General features: G+C 33.8%; 2 protein-coding genes across 2 annotated transcripts; one reads left to right on the forward strand and one right to left on the reverse strand.

Annotated features, from left to right (window-relative positions):
* The first annotated feature begins 506 nt into the window (after positions 1-506).
* Positions 507-5,117, forward strand: LOC117340784. The gene is made up of 3 exons (XM_033902556.1): positions 507-987; positions 1,949-3,082; positions 4,450-5,117. The coding sequence occupies exons 1-3, from the start codon at positions 939-941 to the stop codon at positions 4,512-4,514; spliced, it is 1,248 nt and encodes a 415-aa protein (XP_033758447.1). The 5' UTR covers positions 507-938; the 3' UTR covers positions 4,515-5,117.
* Positions 5,118-9,356: 4,239 nt separating this feature from the next.
* On the reverse strand, positions 9,357-23,992 carry LOC117340785. Its single transcript, XM_033902557.1, has 17 exons — positions 23,778-23,992; positions 20,898-21,000; positions 19,871-20,001; positions 19,263-19,345; positions 18,885-19,006; positions 18,493-18,571; positions 17,886-18,010; positions 16,370-16,454; positions 15,807-15,928; positions 15,218-15,420; positions 14,448-14,609; positions 13,957-14,104; positions 12,764-12,820; positions 12,450-12,531; positions 11,724-11,845; positions 10,922-10,966; positions 9,357-9,829 (listed from the first exon to the last, which is right to left on the reverse strand). The coding sequence occupies exons 6-17, from the start codon at positions 18,522-18,524 to the stop codon at positions 9,612-9,614; spliced, it is 1,401 nt and encodes a 466-aa protein (XP_033758448.1). The 5' UTR covers positions 18,525-18,571; positions 18,885-19,006; positions 19,263-19,345; positions 19,871-20,001; positions 20,898-21,000; positions 23,778-23,992; the 3' UTR covers positions 9,357-9,611.
* Between the last annotated feature and the right edge of the window lie 1,311 nt (positions 23,993-25,303).

Here is a 25,303-nt window from a genome sequence, read left to right on the forward strand (position 1 = left end):
CTTGGTCAGATTAGAAATAAGTATGTATAACAAGCGTCTTGGAATTAATAAAAATGTCATTTTGACGGCGATGACATCAATGTATACTTCTCTGGGGGTAAACAGCTTTTTGTTAAAGCTCGCACGTATATACATATCAATATGTTTTATTTTTTCATTATCTTATTGCATAAAGATAATAAATAACAAAGTAATTAAATATATACTTGACAACCATGTAATTTATCAACTTACACTTGGACGTGATTAACGTTCGAAATACATTTTTGTTGTGGCATCAGGTAGTTAATTTGTTTTTAAGGATCTGTGATATATTTTGTTAACATGTTTATATATATATATATATATATATTTCCAGTATTAGTAACATTTAAATAACATTATATCTGGAAAAAAAACCCATTTTTATGTTCATGAAATAGTTTATCACACCAACCATAAATTTTCTAAATAGGTTACACTTGCATGACATTATTTCAATCCATTAAATGATTGATAAGACTACTTAACAGAGGTTTGAAATTCTAATGAGGAAAATGAACCATCACTTCATCATCATTTTGGATAATATATCAGGGTGTCCATTACTTACACTAGCACACACCATGACATGATACGTCAAAAAACTATTGTAATGCGCGCTTAGAATATTATTCTACGAATGTTTGTGTGTGTGTGTTTAAGAATGATATCGCAGACAAGGATGTTTATCAAATTGTGAATATTTATAAGGTCGACGTCAAAGATGTGGACGTTTCGACAGCTGGCACAGACGTCGCGATTTTTAATGAGATCATGCTTTCGGCATCGCATACAGTATAAATTGTGGTAATCCTGAGCAGTACGCCATCGACGGGAACTATTGTTTAATGCTGTTTCATACTATATAGAGCAGCAAGTGTTTAGCTTAATCTATTATCGTTCATTTTTTCACGAAAATGGATGTGCCATTTCTGTTTTCAATTTTGGTAACACTCCATATATCTGGTAAGTTTTTAAACCTTGTTATTCTAATGTAAACAGTGAAATATTGAAAATAATATATTCTATAAAAGTGATATTTTTCTAATGAAAAATATTTCTTTTCCTTATATTTGTCACTTGTGAAATATATCATTTTTTCCTGATTAGACCAATCAAATCACTGTTGGCAAACGACAATGAAAGAAAAAAATCTGACCCGGTATTTTTTTTCTATAAAAAATGTGATAGATAGAATGTCTAACAATATCTTCCGTAATACCAAAAAGAGATTTCATTCGTTTTGCTAATTATATCATATATTGCTATTTTCCCATTCGTGCTGCGCATCAAAATATCAAAATATTAGCCTCACTCGAGAAATACATTTAGTATTACTGAAGAGAGTGTTAGATATCCTGTATATATTGCATTATATAAGCTACAGCACATGACGATCATAACTGATGTTTTCTGACATTTCTTGTATTGTTGTCAAGGTTATGTTATTTCATGCCATGTAATGTCATGTCGTGTCATGTAATGTCAGTTTCTCCTCATTTTATCAGTATTTAGATAGATTTGCGATTTTGTTTGCATGTCAGTATTTTTGGTGATTAGTTAGCTTTCTCAAATACTGTAAAATGAAAATATATACAATATACATTTATGCAGTTTAACTCCTATATCTCGTTATTACAACTACAACCCATGCTTGCATGAAAATGAAGATTGCATCATACAAAGTTAGCATACAATAGCAATACTAATTTCCTTGATATTTAGAAAGTTTCTACTTGAGGCATTGCTACTTAGTACAATATGTATGAACTACTGCATAATTATAGCATTCAATTGTATTTATTGTTGATAAAATTGAATAATTTCCATACTTTTAAGATACTGTTATTATAATCATGGTTAGTAAACAATAATATCATTTTCATTGATCGCTAGTTAAAATTAATTAATGTTGTTTTATTTCCAGGTGTCATGTCCATGACACCAATGATGCAAGGTATGAACGCTGATATTATGAAGGACATCATGAATCTTCGACGAAAGATAAAGAACCACCAGAAGACACTCTCTAATAAAGGAACAGCCAAAGAGAGCAACAGCATACTGCCTGCAGCAGAGATTGCTATGCGAGAATTTTTCACGAATGATGGCAAAACTCCAGCGAGTACAAAGACGTCTGATAAGAAAAAATCATCAAAAAAAGATACAACAAGGAAAAATGTCAAAATACCAGATGTACCTGCAACACTTAAAAATGTCGAAGCTTCACACACGAATACGGTTCCAGTTGAGAAGAAAGCAAATAATGCAATGAAATCGAAAAAGCTGTCAAAAAAGACGAGTGAAACAAAAACCAAAGACCAAACTCCTCAGGAAAAAATTACAGGTCCATCTGATCAACAATCAAGTAGTAAAAGTGATACAACAGGTGCCACCGTTGCCAAGACGACAGCTAAGTCTACATCAACATCAACCAGGCGATCACGCAGGAGATCGTCAAGACGAAGGAAGTCTTCCAGAAAATCAAAACAAAATACCACGCCATCGCCGAGAACAACAACACAAGCTAATCCTGCTGCAGCTGCGCCTACAGTTCCCAAGGCAACCGCCATTGATACGACTCCACCTGCTGCTGCAGCACAAGCGCCAGGACAATCAATGCGGACGACAATGACCCACTTATTTAGTGAAGGTCCAATGCTAATGGCATCAATGCTAGCGCAGGTATACCCGCAGTTAGTACGGCTGCTGGGTGGCGCCCGAAGTCAAAGGCCGATGATGGACCCTAATATGGCAGTAATGATGCACGAAGAACCATATTTCAATCAACCAACTATTCAAGGAGATGGGTTCGGCCAAGTTCATACAGCTAACCCGTCTAGACCTGGTCAACAAAGATCAACGAAGAAGTCATCATCGACTTCAAAAACTGTACAAGCTGGAACAAATCCTATGCAGATTTACATGCAAAGGGAACTGTGTTCCGAGACTCCCTCTAGATTTATTAGGATGTGCAAGACGACAATGGATTGTAAACATAAGATGAAGTGCTACTCGGGATACTGCTGTGCTAGGAGCCATAGGCATGCTGAGATGCTCGGTAAGTGTCTTTCGTTTATTTGTCTCACCATTCCCGATCATGTAGGTTTTGTTTCCTCCCACAGTAATACTCCTTGCGCGCTTCCATCCGAGGAAACAAGAGTGATTATAACTCTGATACTGTATGATACTTATGACATTTTTTTATATTCAACGGAAAAACATTCAGAATCGTATGAATATCAATTATCTACAGCAGTTGCTAGGTATGCATAGCTCACAAACGGTATCAAAAGCGCATCTGATTAAGAACACTACTGTATGTAGTAAAAAGGCAGAAAAAAACTTATTCCAACATAACCCTTATTCTAACTTATTATCGAAAGAAAGAGCGGAAATTAACCAAATAATGTATAGATCTGCATAAAGACTCTTGAAATGTAAACGGAGAATAGAACCAGATGTACGGGAAGAGTAAGCGTCATCGGCTTCAACGGAGACACCCGCGATACAAAGGTCGAGTTTGGGTTAAGCAGATCCTAAAATTGCTGTTGTGACATAGAGACTAGTGACTACTAGGCTGAATAGTTAGCATCATCGAATACGTCACGAACAATTTATCTTATATCGCTGTAGGACTAAGACATTATCAAACACATCTCGAACAATTTCATATCGTTTTAGGACTAATACATTGTCAAACAGGCTTCGAAAATTTATATACATCGCTCTAAGACAGGGAATATTTCAAAATCATTATATAAACCAGGAAAATGTGCTATTGTCCTCACAAATCTTCGTCCCCCCCCCCCCCCCCCGAAATCAAAATCTGCCTCGTTTGAATCCTTACCTGATTCCTATTCATTAATAGAAAGATCCGTTCGGATTGGTCGATATAAAATATTACTTATCTCTATAAATTGGTCATCACTAGTGATTTTGCCACATTGATGATAAATGTATTATCAAAAGTAGGTGATTTGTTATATGTGAAAGCCAGAATAGATATTTGTTCTCCTATATGCACGAATCGATTTACTTATTTGATAACGTTGATAATTTGCGATATTTCACCAGTCAAAATGTAAGAGGAGGTTGTGTATTGCGTCACATATACACTATATATTATATATATGTGACACGATACGGACGGGATGTAATGACTTGGTGTCCTTTACATCATGCTTACCAGTACTAAAAATCGATTTTTTTTCTTTTGCTGTCACACTAATGTCTTCAATCACAGTCCTTGTAAGAAGACCACACCCCTTGCATATCACTACACGTTCGCTAGTCGAAACATATGATATAGAATCTGCTTTGATATTATCAATATTAAATTAAATTAAGATGTTCACACTATTATCGTAAGAAGTGTTTGAATATAAGAATAATTGTGTTATATCAGTGATTTGTTTACATTTTCAGACAACTTGCCTGAATACATCGACATGCCACGCCCACAGAGATCATGGAGAAGCTTTTTTAAATGAGTCTATCATTAAACTTGTTAATCGTCTCATCATAAACAGCAGTATCATTCACTATTTAATTCCATATAACCCGTGCTATTTTATATTGTGCGGCATAAACTATGCAGATGCTCTTATTTTATATTATGATAGTGCATATCTGCATACCTATTAGCATAATCGTGCTGAACAATTCCGAAGGACAAATTTGAACATAAATATGACTCATACAGGCTTATACAGGCTTTTGCCTGTTGCCCCTATACCAATTGAATTTAATTCAATAAAGTCTTTGTGAAATTAAATTAACAAAACTGCAAGTATGCACATATCATACTCGTATTCTATATGTACAGAAATTTAGCTTAGAATTAGCATTTACTTGTTTACATTTTGAGATGTCATGGGATCTCGGAGCTTGCAAGTGCCTTTTTATGTATAAATATTATAACTTAACAGTGTTGTCACTTTCTTCATCTTTCACATTATCTTATGTTTTCACATATCTGTCAATACATGTGATATCATGCATCTGACCTCTTATAGCTATAATGTATATATGTAATGTTTGAAATCAACGCTGGTGATGTTTTAAATCATCTTAAAATAAATAATGATATCACTTGATATATTCATATTATATATATATATATTAAGTCCGAATGTTAAATATCCAGGTCGCGACATTCTTGAAGAGTCAAACCTATTAAGAGCTGATGAGGTTTGAATGTTTATGGCGATGAATTATGACAATTTTCCCAGTATTTAAATAGTTGCAAACATGAGGTTGAGTTACTATGTATATTTACACCAGTTACCTACGGAAGGACAAAAAGAAAATGATATTTGGAAGAGGAACGTGTTCAGCATAAAGCTCATGGTATAACTTGCCAGGGGAGGCCTACGGGAGATAAAGCAGTACTTGAACACGACATAAAAAGAGAGAAGGAAAATGGGCGATTAGCACAGAATCCGCTAACGAGCATTTGGCCAGTAAACAAATACATATGGTCGGCCATTTCAACGAAATAATTTTATAGAATCTTCGTTTTGATTATATACATACTAGAGAATTTTCTACCAATATTCATATACAATATTCTTATATTCATATTCATACCTATACATGTTTTATAAGCGTAATACATATTTTTTAATGTTTAAACATGAAGAAATGATATTTTGACGTCCCCGACAATATCTTTATCCAATGAATTATGTATTGTCCGTTCATTTTTTCTTGTCTCTTTATTGCGTCGCCTTTCACTGACTTCAACATCTTTCTTTTCGTATTTCCTATATACATTTATACATATATGTGGAATACTAGCAAACATGACGTCATCAATGATAAAATTTTGAGCCAATTTCACGGTATAACTGTCATGCAGTATATGATTCCTGGAAAGGGTACACGATTATAACTATTCAGATATAGAATGCATTTAACACACATCCAACCAATAAGATTTTGTATTTACCTGAGTATGTAAATTTCAGATAGAATTACTTATGATCATTGGCCAATCCTAAGGAAGTCAAAAATAACATTTCCTGTTTTCGTATATAGTTTCTACCAATCAGTGACGTGTCCTGTATAATTTATTTTTGACCTATATTCAACGATTCCTGGTATCAACTCCTTTATCTACATACATATACAAGGGGGTAACTGACAATTCCAGTAATGGGACAGTAAATGTACCTTTCTCCTCGTACTTTGGCGTAAGAACAGTAGGACAGTTGTAGCGTACGTCTGTCATTTCGGGATGTCCACCTGTCAATCATCTCGTGATAAATCACCCACTCATAGTCCACTTAACGCGGTAGTTGTCAGAAGATATTAACATAACACACTTGTCGTCAACTGACGAGTGACCAATCGTGAAATTGTTAATACTGACTGTACATAATGATAAATTGCCAACACACAGCAGTACATACAAACATGAGATAACTATTTACATTTAATTTATTCTATGTTATATAATAATAGCTTATTGATAAGTTCCATACATGTTTTGTTAACTTGTAATAAATATTAACGCCAGACTTCGTCATCGGTCGATATTTTTGAAGGTTAATAAACATTTTATCGACCTTATCAAAAGGCTATAATAGTTTTAACATAGACTGTTTTATTCTCTAACAATCACGCAATGAATACAATCAGCACTTGTACATGTAATGATAGAGACTGATCTATGAAGCATTTATTAATATGTCATTTTATATTTTAAACTCTACCCAATCATAAGAAAACTAATAGTACATTAAAATATATCTAATACACTAATTCTTATAATGTTTTGATATTCTAACAATCAAAGTTAATGCTGTCATGTCTTCAGATGCGTGCAAATTATCTTTTTCAATATAGAAACACAGTCAACTAGCGTTTTTACCAGCTTTTTTCACAGCCGGCCAATACCACGTCTTAGCATGCATCACGTGACAAAATTTTAGCCAATCAGAAAGTGTGAAAATTATGATTTAATAATAAGTAGGATTAAACTAGAACGTCATTATAGTAGGTCATACGTTATAATAGGAACTAAGGATATGATTACTTTTCGTTTTCATTTACTACTAGCAGAATAACAGTGATGTTTCATATATTTATTTATCTACCTGTTAATTTATTTACTTTTATTAGTATTCAATATCAGTGTACATAGTAATTAGTTGATTCTCTGGTCGTCCTATTACAGCTGAGTGTACATAGCTCTACTAATCAACCTCTGATGTAGGTGAACGTTCTAGTGTCCGAAATGTCGGACACTAAATATAGACTAGTTTTGATATACATTATAAAGATACATAAATAGATAAAACATTGCGTAAGTCTAAAACAGACATTACATGGATCATATAGGAAGGTTTTTATAACTAATGATTGATGTTCACTTAGCTATAAAAAATCTACACAGAGTAAGCTGTTTTCTGTTCCTTTTGATAGCGTTAGGGTCAAATGAGGACGGGCGTCAAACACAAGAGCGTACACATAGAAAACAGACAGATAAAACCGAGGAAGTTATCGATTTTTTTCTTTTGTCTTACAATGGACAGCAGATCAGTTTTGTTCTGAAAGCTGTCTGTAAGATTTTAATGCATTTGAATAGTGTGGCACAGATCAGGATATACCAGTATTAAAAATTCGTTACTGAAAATATTGAAATTTGTCTATTTATTGTTACTGAAAATATTAAAATGTATCTATTTATTGTAACTGAAAATATTGAAATTTATCTATTTATTGGTTTATTGCTCCTCTCTGTTCATATTTGCATATTTCGATTGATCTATTTATTGTTTATTATTTATTGTTCCCTCCGTTGAATTAACTCCTAGTTACACTATCTTCACTGTAAACCTTTAGCATTTATGACGTAATCTATCAGGACAAAACAGCTATATGATGCAGTTTGATTAATGTTTCGTTCCACTGTATCTAAAACTGATTTTTTTTATTATATATTGTAATAGGTTATAACCCATCATCCTCGATCTCCTTTAGGACCTTACAATTAAAATCGTTCTTACGAAAACCTATAAAATTAATATAAACGACTTAATATGTAAAATGGCGACCATGATACATTTTAAAATCAACTGACAATGTTTCACGTTTCTTAAACATTATTTTGCAATGCGTTTTATTTAACCAATTTCATTCTATCTATCAAGATTATTCATCGCTACCTCTTAATACGGAAAGTTGTTGATAGATTAACAACGCGCCTGCAATTGAACAAAAAATATTGTTATTTATTACATTTTTACCAGTGAAATATCAAAAATTATTCATTCTATAAAAGTGATATTTTTCACTAGCATATTTTTCACTAGTGAAATTAAAAGTGAAAAATATCACTTTTGCTGATTTGACCAATCAAATTAATTATTAGAAAATACCAAAATAATTGACCAATCAGAAAGCCCGACATAGCAGTGTCTTCAGTAATACCAAATATATTTCACTGTGCTGCGCACTCGTGAAAAACATCAAAATATTAGCCCCACTCGTGAAATATATTTGGTATTACTGAAGACACTGTTAGATATCCTCTATATAATCAGAAATAACGTTTGACAGTTCCCATTGTGAAATTTACGGAACGCTGAATATAATCAAAGGTCCTAATTATCAATGTATGTAATTGTGTATCTGACATCTCTTTAAAAAAAATACAATCAGGCAGTTACATGTATAATTAATAACATCTATCACAGTGACGTATTATGAAACTGACTTACAAACAACGTCATTATTAAACCCCATTGACAATACAGCTGTGTTCTACCAACACGTTAAAGGTTAATTTAATCTATCCCGTACTGCTTGATTAAAAGTACAACCTTTAACACAGGTTCGTCACGGTCACAGGTCACATCGTTAACTACAAATCAACAACACAAGACGTTTTGATTGTAAATCATATTTATTATATTACTTATATTTACATATATGCAATGATCCAACAACAAAGCCGTTGTTTGAATGTCCTTAAGACTGAAAGCTATAACATAATCATACCTTGTTATTATCAACACACGTATTAGCTGTAGTTATGCCTAACATACATTGCTGGATCATATGACATATGAACGCCACGCCCTTTAAACCTATCAACAACCAATGGCACAAACGATATCAAATTAAGAGTATCAATAGAAACAATATAAAGCGTCAATATAAACGACAAGAAATCTCGCGATTTGCTTTGGGTATATGTTTGATATCAACCGAAGAAGTTTTTAATGGGATTTGTTTTGCGTGTATTGTTTGATATTAGTAGATTCTATCATACCGTCCACTATAATGAGAAACAGAACATTTAAGTTTCATGCTTCCACTTATTATTGCTGAAAATAAAAAAAAAAAAAAATGAATATCAAATTATTGAAAATGCTGCGGTTTGAACATTTTGTTTCGATTTTCAATATATTTTGAGGGAAAAGTGTATTTTATCATATGGTCATGAATGCACAAAAATGATGTTGTATTTACACTTAGGTGTTTTTACTGAGACATAATCCTTGTTCACTTATCATCTGATGATTATCAGAGTATAATGCTTAGCAAACTAACACCAGCTGGCATCAACATTGTGAGCATCATTTCTTCCCGATTACCGGAAGTCCAATGGCGTCTGTGCATGTATTAGATCGATACTGACAGCTCCCGACGACGGCGTCGAACACGAGATTATCCGGACATGGCCGAATGTAGGTGTAGCCCTCCGAACAGCTGGCGAAGTAATGGCAGTTATCACAGGTATGGTAGTCACCGTTAGATCTGTGGTGACAGTCGTCTGCACTGCCGATACAATCATCTAATGACAACAAAATGTATGGCTATAGTAAATATATCATGTGTATCTGACCTCGACATGAATTAGGATAATATGGCAAGATGTCGTCGCCAGCACGTCTGTATAGACCTTAAAATGGCATCATTTAGTTCTATATTTATCGAACAAGTTATATTGAAGAAAGGGCAAAACATACTGATGTCACTATATAATTAAAGTAAAAGCCAGGTTTCGGAGGAGGTAGAAAGCCGGAGTACCCGAAGAAAAACAACCGGCCTACGGTCTGTACCTGGCAACTGCCTAATGTTTACCAGGGAGGTAATAAAACTTTTAAAATGCAAATAGCACAAGTAAAAGCAATACAAGTTTGGGCAGTACACAAAATCAAAAACACCCACAAAAGCCAATACACTTCATTTGAATTTTTTATCTTTACTCTCTAAAAATTGATTGGCAACGAAACAGACCATGAAAAAGGTCAGGTACAAGCAGAATTCTTTCACACATATTTTGTTATGAACGATCACGATCTTACACAAATTTATATAAAAAAGACGTGGATTCAATAATACGCTCCAAATAAATCCAGAAGCCATGAGAAATTGAAAAATAAAATCCAAATTTCGAGATCTGAAGGACTGGATAATATCCATCCTATGGTTCCAAAGGAGACTTCCGATATACATGTAATATGCAGACCGTTATAAATATATTAAACATATATTATATTGATACTGAGAAATTGGCCCAAGAAGTCTGAAATATGATTATGGTTAAAAAAGAATAAGAACCCCCCTTTTTGGCAGGAAATGGGTCATTAGTAAATTCCCAATGGAGCTCCATATCATGTACATTGTATCATGCATACAAAACATAAAAAGTGACGTCATTATATGTAACGACGATTTTGATTGGGCACAATTCATCCAATGAAAGTTTCCGTCCAAGATTTCAAAATATTCATAATTTGTTACCAACTAAATTGCTTACTTCAAAAATATTTAACACATACCAAAGTGTATTCACATTTTTCTTCGTAACATAAATTATCATTCACGTTGATATTTTGTCAATACACATTTTTCATGTTGGTACAAGATAAAGCATACTTACGTGTAAGGGGCTTGTAGCTGGATGTTGTTGCAACATATGGCAGTCCTAAACATAGAACATCAGTGTTTGTTTACATTAAATATAAGTAACATATATTAAGATGATATTGACGTTATACCAAATCAGAAAACTATCTATAAAGACAGTTCCTAGCTTCAAAAGGAAATTGTTCAAGAAATATAACAAATTTCCCAATAATTTTATTACACTTTATTTCTGAAGACAGTTCCAAGTTTCATTGGGAAATATTACAAGAAACATGGCAGACCTCATAACAATGTAATTGCGTTATATTTATAAAAACATATCCTAGTCCAACAGTTATATATCTCGAGAAACATGAACATCTTACTTGTTTGTATTTGCGCATTGACTATTTTTGTGATTATGCTAAATTTCATATTCATGTACATTGATATGTTTTCATCTTCAAATATTACCTTTCATGTTGCGTTCGATTTTGGCCGATACATATCATATCTAGATATACTAACATATTTGATGGAATTTTTTATACATTTGAGATATACGAGCAGAAAATGTGTCAAATAAAAATAATGATAATTCAAGACATAAAAAATCAATAATAAATATAATCAATATCCAACTTTTTTTTCTTTGTATATATACATATATTTTTTTTTCTTATTTTATTTTTAATTTCATATATTTTTTTTTGTCATTTTGTTGTCATTTTTCATTTTTCTTTTTTTTTTTTTTTTAAGTTTTGACTTCATCGATATAAATGTGAAATGGTGTAATCAACTTGTACTTAAACTGTGTAAATGTTTTCGATACTAACTGTAACATTCCGGGAATGCCTTGTCGTCAGTCCACGTGTGAGTTGTAAGGTCACATCTTTTGTTGACCAGGAAGTCTCCAGTAGTAAAAGCCCACCCGTCCTTACATAAAGCCGTACACACCCTGGGATGATAGATACATACATATTACGACAGGGGATATAAATAGCTGAGAGGTTATCAACACAGTTATCTCCCTTCCAAGTTAACTTCCATAACATTAGATTATACAGCCAAACTTTGTTTTATCGAATTCTAATCATTCAGATATTTTCTCTAACTCCCAGAAAAAAACCAGTTTCGACAGTAGAAATGTTACATAAAGAAACTCGGTTATCTCGAATGCTCGGGATATCTCGATATTATTATTACCCCTACACTGACTTCGCGATAACAAAGGCCAACAATTACACATTCGAGTAAAGTTCTAATGATGCAAACGAAATGTATGTAAGGATAGCATATTTTTAAGATGCTGAAAGAGGAACGAGATATCTCCTTCGAGAAAGCAATATATAAATAATTATAAAGCGCATTTTTTTTTAAGTTAAAAAATATAACTATACCTTCAACTTTAATGTGCAGACCGATATATTAACATGATGAAGGTTATAATCAATTGGACTTTTACTTTTTAATTTTGATAAGAATGATTCCTTGAACATTTCGGAAAAGATCACACATTCAATAAGGTAACCCTGAGGAGGTCACCATTTTGATTTACCTACAGCGATGTGCCCCTGTCCTCACAGCTTATCACGCCATTTCTCGGAGGCAGCAGTGAGGAACACGTTGGTGAAGGTCTTGTCCCTGTAACAAAAGTTATCTCAATTAGATTTTAACGACAATAAACAAACATCAGGCGTATCCCTGATCGTTTCCCATTGCCTGAGTTGCGGCTTTAGAACATATGAGATTTGTGTCAGAGGAGGACTTATGCCATTCACTCTTCTATTTCGAATATGACCATCCCATTCTAATCATAATTAAACCTATATTCGTATGTTTGATTTGAAGATGTGCCCGAGACATTCATACTTACCAGATGTGACAGATGTTGGAGTTGTGTTACTGATGAAGCTCGTAGTCAATACAGATTCTGTAAACAAAGCATTATAAACAATGGTATGGTAGTATAAACAATGCATTATAAACAATGGGATGGTAGTATAAACAATGCATTATAAACAATGGGATGGTAGTATAAACAAAGCATTATAAACAATGGGATGGTAGTATAAACAATGCATTATAAACAATGGGATGGTAGTATAAACAATGCATTATAAACAATGGGATGGTAGTATAAACAATGCATTATAAACAATGGGATGTTAGTATAAACAATGCATTCCTGATTCATCTTCTCAATACAAGGGAGATAACTAAGACAAAACAAAACTCAAAAATGACATTCTTTTGTACCACACTACTGTTCAATTATGTGATTACATCACTGTCAGCGATCACAAAAGGTGGGTGTGCAGTTTAAGCTAAAAATAACTATTTATAAGTACACTCTGAATGAGAAATGTTTTACTCAAAAATAGATAAAAACACATATATTACAATATGTATCTGCTGCTGTCAAATAAACAACTGTGAATCTTGTTAAATTCGGCATCAAAGCGAAATTTGTAATGTGTTTTTGCTCATATTGAATTATCAAAACAACTTGATGTTATTTTAGACCAATAAGTATCCAAAATGCTCACTTTTTGGAACAAATCCGAAATATATTCTGCTAACCTTTTAACAACTTCTTGAAGACCAATCCCTATCACAAACAAAATTGCTTTCCTTTGTTTTTTGTAAATATAATAGGATTATTTAGCGTAAACATAATATTGCTTAAAAGCAGATGTCACCGGGGAGTCTTTCTGACAATAGAGGTAATCGACATGCTGTCTCGGTCAAAGGGTACTTACAAAAAAGTGATATTGTAGCTTATAATGTACACCTGCTTTTTATGACCGTCTTGGTCCGCCATCTTGAAAAGACCATTCCCAATTACGGGTACTCGACAGAGTTTATGTTCAGCTAGAACGTATCTCACCCATTTCTTACATCTGTTAATTGTTCTATATTAACTAAAATTTTAGAGATGCCAATATCTTAGAAGAAAAAAAAATTGAAAATGTTGAAACTTTGAATTGGTTACATAAAAATAAGAAAGTTGGGTGTTAATTGATTCGAATAATCTTAGACGTCTTAAGACTTTATATGTATACAAACCTTCGCTGGCAGGACATCCTAGTAGTTCAAACCTAAGTCCAATATGGTCCTTCCACGCTATAGGGTTAATACGAACATAACGGGCAGCGAAAGGACAAGAAAACCAGTTGACCTCCTCATTACACGTGTCTGTATTTCCACTGAAAAACTTAACACAGGTCAACTTGTTTATTTATCATAAGAATATATTACATTGGATAAGCATACTACAATGTCGACATAACAAGAAAAGGCAAGTACAAGCAACATTTTTTGGACAACGGGTAAAGATAAATCCATGTTCGAACCGTTACCCGCACTGGACAATTCTTGATGTAAGTCGTTTTGAGCACTGGTTAAAATTATTTTATAATAACTGTATAGAGTATATAAGTAATATGATCCCGTATCAAAACATATAAGGACTTTTCCTGCTATTTAAGTTACGTCAATATCTATTTTGAACGGTCAAGCATGAGAATATTTGATCAGATTTTTTAAAGATCCGGTACCTTGTCAGCCACCGACTCGTCCCCGTATGGTACAAACGACCGTCCGTCGGTGCTGTAGAGAACTCGGAACCTAGTAACCACGTCCTGGGCGGTGTCACCGGAAATTACGCCCCTGCCTTTTGTAATGATGCCTGTTATTCGGCTGACCTTGTCCAGCTTCACCTGAAAAATGTTCCCATTTGTCTTCACAAACACATACACGTCTATTTTAGATATATGAGTATGTTATCGGGTTGCCATATCCATAAACAAAATCAATTTTAACGACATATCTAAGTACAGGTTATATTTATTGTTAACATCTTTTGTTTATTTGGGAGACCAAGATTCATAAAAATGATGTTTGCAAAAGATATATGTTATATGTATACACTTTTGTTACTTGTGTGAGCTGCAAGAAAAATAGATTATGCCTTAATATAACTTTTCTTATTGTCCAGTGGCATATTCAGTTTATATTGCAAAAGACAATATGTCCGCCCTGTGGTTATTGTAGGATTAAATTCAAGTTGTATTTCTTTGAATCTCGCGGATTTCAATCCTAAAGATTTATATAAATATTAAGCATTCCAAATTGTCCAAGAGTTTGGACATGAAATTAAAATTTTATAATTGAAAAAAAAATGCATTGCGGCATTTTCACAAGTTCTTTCTTTAAGGAATGTCCGTCATTTACCCTCGAACAAATATTTCAACGCAAATTTAACATAACAATACATATGCTTGTGGTTGTGGTTGATTTCGTGTAAAATTTGTCCCAATTTACTGACCTGAATAAACTGGCCGAGGTCATCGTTTGCTGGTCGCCACCCTCCACTCATAAACTGACCGTTGATATATTCGGGGTCAGAGGTTATCCTTGCCCTGTCTGGACCAAAATATACACCGGCTAGCCCTGTCCAGGAACTGGACGCTGTGAAACTGCCATTATCAATGTCGTCACTTCCGGAAATAAGTCGTTCTTCACATGTCGCTGTCGAATTAGACGTGAACTTCATTTAAATGACAATATCTTTATCTTCTCTATCCCTTATCACTACTGCAGTCGAATAAGAATTCACATGTGTGAAAGAATCATTTAATTCTTCATCAATACCTACTAAGGATTCCTCAGACTTGTGAGAGGTCTAGAAGAAGGTTTTAAAGGATCTTATCTTTAATCTTGAAATTTAATAAAAGATACGCAAATATCACTCCAAAATATTCTCGGCAATGCTTTTGTTTAAAGACGTTATATTGTGTAACTACCAAGACGGACTATATAATGGAAGTTATATGAAGGCAAATTAATTATCATTCGAAGTCAACATCAAAGACAGTTGGGCGCTTAAAGAGTGAATTAAATGTAGTATAACTTACAAACACAACGGGGCACGGAATTACCAGTATACCACGTGCCTGTCAGGCGGTCACAGATTCGCCGGACCGTGACGTCATGAGTCTCGAATGTAAATCCGTTAGTGCATTCGACGTCACAAACTCTGAATATGACAATGTATGTGTTCAGTATTGATAGAAACGCTCAGAAAGAAACAGAGATACCAAGACAATCTGATTGGCTAACCGATTGGTCAGTTATTCTTATCAAAACAGTGATGCAACGGATGTGAATTAGAAAAAATAGTAATATCAATAAGATTCACATAAAAGCCGATAAAACGAACAATTTGAAAATGTTGATTTGTAAAGCCTACTAAAGATGAATATTGGTGCAAGGTCTACGATAATTTTGGGAATTTCCAACAAAAGGTTTCTACGATGGAACTTCATTGATTATTCTTCCTCAGGGAAAGGGATCTGATCAAATTAATGTACATGTTTGTATATAGTCTGAAGTGTTAAATGTTTCGATAGTATAGACACCAAACCAGAGGCCGTTAAATTATCGCATTATCAAACTATTTCTAGACATTTATACTCACAAGTCCGCCCCGTGCTGGCGACACGTGACAGCTGCCATGTCACGTGATACATTTATAGATCCACAGTGGTCTGTCGTGTTTAGTGCTGCCAAATAGATATATACAATATTTCATACTAATCACATTTTAGACAACATGTTTTACAAATATGAGGGCTGAAAGATATGCTGTGAGCCTCATATAGAAGGATTTGAATTTTGCCGGACATATTGTATCGTTTTTCCACATAGTCTCCTTCAGTATCTATACACTTTTACCAGCGGCGTTTAAGGGTCTGAATGCCACTTTTATAGAACTCCTTTTCTTGGCCGTTCAGAAAGTCAGCCACTGCATGTATGACGTCATCATCAGACTGAAAGTGGGTGCCTGAAATAGCTGTTTTCAGTTTTGGAAATAGACGAATGTCTAATGGAGCGACATTCAAATGAGACCAGTCCTTGGGTACACGGTCATATACAGTCAGAGAATAGTAGGACTTAAAAAGAACATCCGTGAGTACCTCCTTCAATGCGAGGCGCACAACATATCAAATTTCCGTCGTATGTTATTGGCTAATTAAAGAAGTTGGCCATATGTTATGACTCAATCAAAGGCTGCATAGTACGACTGATGTTGGTACATTAATTCAAGAACATAGAGCAGGAAACGGTAGCGAAAAATGGCTTCATCTCCAGCACCATGACTGATTCAGAGGGAGCTTTCTTTAAAACAGATAAACGGCAAACTTGAAATACATTTTTTGGCACCAATGAAGCTTCTGCAGAGCGGAATGCCAATGGTGCGACTTGCCATAGATATAACAGGACCATTGCCAAGGACTGAAAGTGGCAATCAATATATTTTAGTTATAGCGGAGTACTTTACGAAGTGGACGGAGGCATTTGCTAATCAGGAAACGGTTCCAATCGCCACTATTTTGGTTGAAGAAATTGTCACCAGATTCGCCACTCCGTTGTCTATTCATTCAGATCAGGGACGACAATTCGAAAGTACTAATGCCTTTTAGCATAGATAATAAATACTTTTGAATCAGGATTATAATTGTATTGATGTGTCATCTGAAAAGGTACATCCACCTATTCAGCATGCATTCAATCTTAACTTCGTTTCGTTTTTAACTGCATATCTGCATTTTGCATTTACCGCTACATTGACCAATCACATACTTCATCTTGACCAGTAACGCCACCTGTTGCGTCATATCCGGGACCAAAATAATATTATACGGCTATGCCGAAAAAAGGAAAAAAAACATAATGCAACACAGAAGACGCGTGTACAATGTATCGTTCTGCAGACGTGGTAAGTGAGACCAGGGCCACTCCAGAACACGCTCTCAACGAAGATAAGAGTAAGCTCTTACTGGGTATTTACGTTAAAATACCACCACAGAGACAGTTTTCATAGCATTATTAAATTTCTACAGAAATCGCTTAGTAAGATATATTTTACTGTCACGAAATTCATCAAATTAGGATAATCCATGAATGTCCGAATAAACATATCTGCGACCTACCGTGGCAGGGTTGGAACGAAAACATCCCGTCATACCAAACCCCACCGCTGATGGTACAGACGCGCTTGGCGTTGTCTATGGCAACCTGCATAGCGTATCCATGGTTACAGACGGCGGTACACACTCTGCAATACCAAATACAAGTCAGAATAAATGTATTATTGTATTTCTGTCTTTACTAACATCAGGATACAGGTCCAGGTTGTTAACTGGCGGGAAATATTTAGAGAATGATATGTCCGTATTTAAAACATTTGATAATGCTGATTTGATAGCTAAAATAAAGGATCTTAAACTTTAACGGATCTTTAAGACAAAAAAGTATAATAATTAAACTCGACAGGGGTTTGTTATTCTCTCATTTCCTTTAATAGTTTCGGTACATATGTCCTTAAATGGTTTGACACTAGAAAAAATATTTTTGATAATTTAATTAAGTAACCATTTAAATTATTGACAAATTGGTTAGCCATATTTATAAAAAGAATTAATCAACATGGCGATTATCATTTAAAATAAGGCTCCATTACCAAACAATTCTACAATACAAGGACACAATGGGAAATGATAATATAACAACAGTTCTGAAGCCTCCTTACACACTCACAGTTCTGTACCGTCCTGTATACACTTGCTCATTCCGTTTGTGGGTGGGCTTGGTAGCGTGCAGTTCCCAACGACAGCGACTAAAACATTTCACAAATATTTACTATTGATAAACAAATATAGGTTTCTATATCATCTGATCTTAATATTATAATAAATTTCCAGTTTAAAATGAATGCCATTACGTCAATCAGTATTAACGCCAATAAAACGAATCCCGAGGATGATAAAATATCATGGTTGTTAATTTCACAAACATGATAAGCATCTCGTTTTAACTACCCATTTATTTATTTATTCATCTGCTTATCACAGTTAAACATTGAGATTACAAGTCAGGATGTGCCCATATGTAAGTCGAAATTTAGAAAAGCTACAAAGACATTCCTGTACCTTTACATGCAGGGAGGACATTTCCGGAATCCCACTCTCCACTGGTGACGTCACACGTCCTCGTGACCGTGGTCTCATGGCTGACGAATGTGTAACCATCGTTACAAGTCCCGGTACAGATCCTTACAATAAATACATATATTGCCAGTTTTTGTTTAAAACTGTAACTGGCCTAGCCTAAATACTATCTGAATTACTTTTGAAGATTTTTATTTATTTATTCCATTTGCTTATTTATTCATTCATTCATTTGTTTATTATTCATGCTTTTATTTATTCTGCATTGTGTTGTGTTTTACTTTCGAAATTATGAAGAATACTTACTTTATGTATAAATACACTTAAACTTATATTGATAGTCAAGGGGAGGTAACTCACAGTTTCGTTCCCTTGTGTTCACATCGAACAATGCCGTTTCTCAGGTGGAAGTGCCGGTCGACAATTCTCACTACTTAGAGATTCTGTATAATAAAAATATTGGTATGGATATATATCTGTTTTCTCGATTACAGTTCTGATAAGAAGATATTGCTATGTATGAGCATACCTATAAGCGGACCTACATATATACAGTTGTATGTAAATTGCATTCAGGCACAAGGGGTTTTAATATATATGTAGAATGTATAAAATGAGTTTAATATGTTTTCTTTGAGAACGCTTTTGGCAACCGAAAAAAAGAGAATGATGACGAACGAATTGAAAATGCATTGAAGAATTTTTTTTCTTTACATGTTAGTTTTTTTTTTTTTTTTTTTTTTGTTTTGTTTTTGTTTTTGTTTTTGTTTGTTGTTGTTGGTAAAAGTTGCAGCATATCCTCATTTCCTTGGGGTCATCTTTGCTGCTATTATTTAAGCATTGTAATCATTACAAAGTAAGCCATGTATTCGTTGAATAACACAGACATCACACGATATGTTATTGACGCCTGGTATCCTTGTTCCATATGCTTGATATCTACCCGTGCACTGCGCATGCGTATTTACCTACTGACAAACACTGGGGAAGTGAATTTCCGCCATTAAACCAATGACCATCAATGACGTCACATACTCTTCTTTCCAACACATTCATAGACCGGAACCGGAAACCGTCTTTGCAAGTAGCCACGCATGACCTGTAAACCAGAACAGTTAGTCAGGGATAATACGAAATCTTGTAATCAGCATCTTATCGAAACGGAACAGTTTAGATACTTTAGATGAGGGGTGTGGTGGGATGGGGTAGGGTTGGGGGTGCTGGACGGGGAGGTGGGGTGGAGGGTGGGGTTAGGATTTGTATAATATGGAGTGAAGATGGGCATATTCTATATATAATCTTCTTTAACACTTTTCGCGCTGAAAACATTCCGCTAATTAATTTGAATGTATTACCAAATTTAGTTCACATTTTTATTACAGAAATCAGTTAAAACTGAATGTGTACTACGTTTCATGATATAAGCTTCACATCCTAACATGGTTTGGGTCCTTTATGATATATCTATTATAACGTTAGCCTGAAACGTTTATACATGTGCTAACATTAGCATATAACATTTATACCTATATGAAATATATGTGATAACATTAGCATATAACATTTATACCTATATGAAATATATGTGATAACATTAGCATATAACATGTATACCTATATGAAATATATGTGATAACATTAGCATATACCATTTATACCTATATGATATATCAGTGATAACATTAGCATATAACATGTATACCTATATGATATATCAGTGATAACATTAGCATATAACATTTATACCTATATGAAATATATGTGATAACATTAGCATATAACATGTATACCTATATGAAATATATGTGATAACATTAGCATATAACATGTATACCTATATGAAATATATGTGATAACATTAGCATATAACATTTATACCTATATGATATATCAGTGATAACATTAGCATATAACATTTATACCTATATGAAATATATGTGATAACATTAGCCTGTAATATTTATCCCTAAGTGATGTTTATCTGAGTCTACTTACAGGAAGTTTCCACTTTCCACACAAGACACTTTGCCATTTTCAGGGGGAGATAACTTCTCGCAGACAATCTTTGTTGAAACTGTTGTCAACGCCCCTTGGGTAACTGAAATTGATAAAATAAATAAATAAATAAATAACAAATATGTGTTTTCTTGTACCTGGAATATGGTATTATGAGTGGATGACCCACTTGTGTTTCACTTAGGTAAATCTTCGCTTTGTATAGGTTGGATAAAACTTGAGTCGTCACCCCTCGATGTTGTGAATATTGTGACGTCATCAATATGTGACGTCATGTTTTTGGCGATGTAGTGAATATATTTAAGGATTAACATCAAATATTTTTTCTGTTATACAGTCATAACAGAAAAAACTGGAGTGTACTCTAAATAAACCGCGAAGCGGTTTATGAAGAGAGTACACTCCAGTTTTTTTATGTTATGACTGTTTAACAGAAAAAATAATTAATGTTAATTCTTATAATTTAATTTCGTCTTATACACACCAAGATATTTCACTTTCTTTGACGAACTCTTTTCTGTGATAAATTATTACGCAACGTCATCAGCCAATCAAAAAAGACGTTACATTTCGCAACGTCAAAAATTTTGTTATGGAGGTATAACAAAATTATTTCAGCCAATGAAAATGCGTGTTTCATACAAAATCAAATTATACAGTAATGACGTCATGCTATTGATTCTGCAGTGAAACATGTGTATTACAGTGTGGCAAGTCTACAATTCTAATCAAAGTTAGACTTATAATTTCATCTTCTCAACGATACACTGCAATAGAAGATCTAACAACATCCCGCTGAAGGTCATCTCAGATGTCATTATGCAAGTCACCCACGAAACATCGCATTGCCATGGCGGTCGAAATCAACATCGTACCAATAGCTTTTACCAATGCACATTATGCACTTACGTAGTATTTTATAAAAACAATATGACTGGGCAATAAAAAGTACAGTTTGTTCCCTCAAATGATAAAATATGTGAAGGTGCAAATCAAATTATATGTAAAATTTAAAAACTCATTTCTTCGTTGTTTTTTCAAGGTATTGTTGATAGAACTTCTTTTTCTCGGATGATGACAATTTGATCACGGCTACGTCAACAGTCGGTCAAGTTACGGCAATTTTCATCGGCGAGTTATTCATTCGTTTGCCAAAACTGGGTATGATCTTTCAGAATATCATACTTATTTTTAGTAAAATTGTCAAACAAAGAAATTGAAAAAATGAAGCAAATTGATGGTTGAGGGACACTTTTGCCAGAAATTTGGTAGTGATATGAGAGAAAACGTTATGTGTGAATGTAGCCGGGGGTATCCTACCCCCGGGATCACAAAATGTAGTTAAACCCTCGGCTTTCACCACATTTTGTGATCCCTCGGGTGGAATATCTCAATCCTAAATGCACACATATGAAAGAGTCTTGTAATCTTACATAGCTATCTTACATGTGCAATCTCTACCAAGCATGGCGAGATATGAGAGAAATGTTTGTTTCTCGAATTGTATTACAGATATTGAATTTATAAAACTAATTAATTAATTTCAAATGCGTTTTAACGCTGATTCCAATGCGAACTGCATATTAAATTTTCCGAAAGCATATACATGTAATTATATATTCACAACAAGAATATCCTGTAATGTACTTATCTTAATCATATGTATATGTATGTAATACATTCATATACGTGGACGCTGGGATTGTACTAAGTCCCTGTGGTACTGAATATAACGTAATCTTTCAGTTTTATTTACTTTCCTTATCACAGCTGTTGAGCTGTCAACATATCAGTAAACAACGTAAATATTTATCTTACGTGTACCAACAGTCATCACCTCATTATCACTTATCAGAGTTTCCTCCCCTTGTTATCGTTACGTTTTATGACGTAGTCAGAATGAGAGTACCCGGATATTTTATCTTATTGACATTTCAGGGAAGAATGATAAGTCGACATACAATTTGTTTTCAAAGCAGGTGTTTATTTACTATATCGCTAATGTCAATAAATAGATAATATTATGCCTGTATCATTCTTATTCAGAGTCCATCCCTCCTTCAATTTTAGTATACACTTAAGGGTATATGCTACATCATTTAATTGTGTTTTAGGAGAAAAACCGGCGATATGCCTTTCGTCAGAGAAGTTTTATCTGCATCTTGGGCAATTTATGATCAGCTAGTGTTGAACTCAATTCGATATGTAAAAGGTTAATTTGACTTAGTCTAATATAAATCATCTTTAAAAAGAAAAGAAAATATATTCAACTTCATTAGTGGTTTCAAGCTATCTTATCAAATGTAGAAACAAACATGCTTTGTAGGAACTATGTCGCTTTTTTCTTTCGCTTCAAGATACATCAATAAGAAACAGTTAGAAATTAGATAACTATCACATTTGGAATGACTTAGGCATTAGTGAAAATAAATTGAAAATATTGAAATTATAAAAGGAAAAATTAAACTGCATTTTTTTCAGAAATTAAGTTTTATAATGGAACGGCAGAATGAAATCGTACACCAAAAGATAAATTCGTGACTTTAAATTTTCAGCAGAATTCTTAAATTTGTAGCTGAAATGCAACGACTTCAATTCCAGCAAAAATAGTCCATTATGATATACCTGTAAATTCTACAAGTGAAATATATAAAATATTACACGCAGATTTATACTAAAATACAATGTAGGAAAAAGTAACAAAAACCATGTTATAAGTATTTGTAGGAAAACATGCACATGTATTTAAAATACAGAAATATATAGATAGATGTTGAATTTATTACAAATACACAATATTGAGGTAAAAGTACACCATGTGAGTACATCAATGTTACGATTGTGTAGAAGTTTTCTTACCTGTGATTTTCTCAATGAAACCGAGGACTACAAATGTAATGGTGAACAAGTGGACAATGATCGCCATTCTGGACAGTTTTTTAGGGCTTGGTCAGTTGGAAGTCGTTAGTAAACTGACCATCAGGGTTGGGTCATTCCCATCCTAGGGCATGGTAGTGGACAATTTGTTTTATCCGTGACCATATCGTCTTTATCACAAAGTTTTCGCCAATAAAGTTGGCCACATATTGTAAATATGGTTAGTTTGTACGCACAGGCCAAACAAGTTTAAATATTGGGTGTTGATGTCAGAGGTAATAACATTCTTCATTAAATGGGAGAATTATCATTACCTACACAATATCCAGTAGCTTACATTGACATCATATAAACATCCATAACGAAAAATCGGGTATGATAATTAAAAATGTTTGAATTCGACAAATAGAAAAATGATTTATTTAATAGTTTAACTAAAATAGATAAAAACAAATACACAGATTTAAATAAAACCCACAAACAAAGCGAAACAAATATCAAACAGAAACAAAAATGGAAGTGCATTTGAATTTTTTTGTTTGATTTCATTTCAGTAAATACCTTTTTTTTAACAAATATACATACATTGTATAATGAGTAATATATTTAAAGCGCCACATGACATATACATACTGTTAGCTTATTTTTTTCTCTTTCGTTACCTATACATCTATGTATCTCATTCAACAGACTACTTAGATTTCGGGGAACAAAACGGAAACGAAAATTACCCCTGACATTCCACTCTTTATGCCTCAATAACAGCGACCCGTTACGATACAAGTTTGTTATTTCTCAATAACAGCGACACATTACGATAAATGTTTGTTCGTTATTCCTTAATAACAGCGACACATTACGATAAATGTTTGTTCGTTATTCCTCAATAACAGCGACGCTGTACAAGTTTATTCTTCCATAAATATTCCCCTTCTGTGTTTTTGTTTATTCCTTCCTTCTCACATCACATCCATGAACTTTTGTTTTCAGTCGTCAGACAAAGAACTACCTTTCCTTGGCCTAGCCCCCCACAAACCAACAGGAGTCACAGAAAGAGTGTCGGACTTGCATTACAATGGTCGAGTTCCGTAACTCGTCTCCGGAACCCCGAGGAATTCAGGTCGTGATCACCTCAACGACCGGAACTGCTCGTGCTATTTCTGTCTAAAGTTAAATTAATACTGATTCAAGACTGTAAACAACAGTCCTCTTTACCAAACTCAATATCATACAATATTTATGATACAGTAACTTCCGGTATACAGTAGTTCAGGGTGTGATACTGGTGGTTTTGTAATCTAAGAATAGTTAATATTTCCGCCAATGTCTGTCTCGTTCATTTTCAAACATGTTAACATTAGATGCTGAGACAATACGTTCTGGAAACTTATTCCAGCTTAATTCTTAATAATCTCAAATTTCATAGATTTGTTTTCTGTTTTTTTTTTTCTCTCTCTTTTTTTCTTTGTTTTTTTTTTATTATTTATATTTTAAGTTTTGCAGTCGAA

Source organism: Pecten maximus, chromosome 13, assembly GCF_902652985.1.
Source record: "Pecten maximus chromosome 13, xPecMax1.1, whole genome shotgun sequence".
Taxonomy (NCBI): domain Eukaryota; kingdom Metazoa; phylum Mollusca; class Bivalvia; order Pectinida; family Pectinidae; genus Pecten; species Pecten maximus.

Bases quoted from the DNA above. Each gene is read 5' to 3' on its own strand.
- LOC117340785 (XM_033902557.1), bottom strand. From the start codon at position 18,524: ATGAGCAAGTGTATACAGGACGGTACAGAACT. The intron at 14,105-14,447 runs GTACCGGATCTT...ACCTGTGTTAAG, and splicing joins ACGAGTCGGTGGCTGACAAG to TTTTTCAGTGGAAATACAGA. The intron at 11,846-12,449 runs GTAGGTAAATCA...CTATCATCCCAG, and splicing joins GAGGACAGGGGCACATCGCT to GGTGTGTACGGCTTTATGTA.
- LOC117340784 (XM_033902556.1), top strand. From the start codon at position 939: ATGGATGTGCCATTTCTGTTTTCAATTTTGGTAACACTCCATATATCT. The intron at 988-1,948 runs GTAAGTTTTTAA...TTTTATTTCCAG, and splicing joins GGTAACACTCCATATATCTG to GTGTCATGTCCATGACACCA. The intron at 3,083-4,449 runs GTAAGTGTCTTT...TTACATTTTCAG, and splicing joins TAGGCATGCTGAGATGCTCG to ACAACTTGCCTGAATACATC.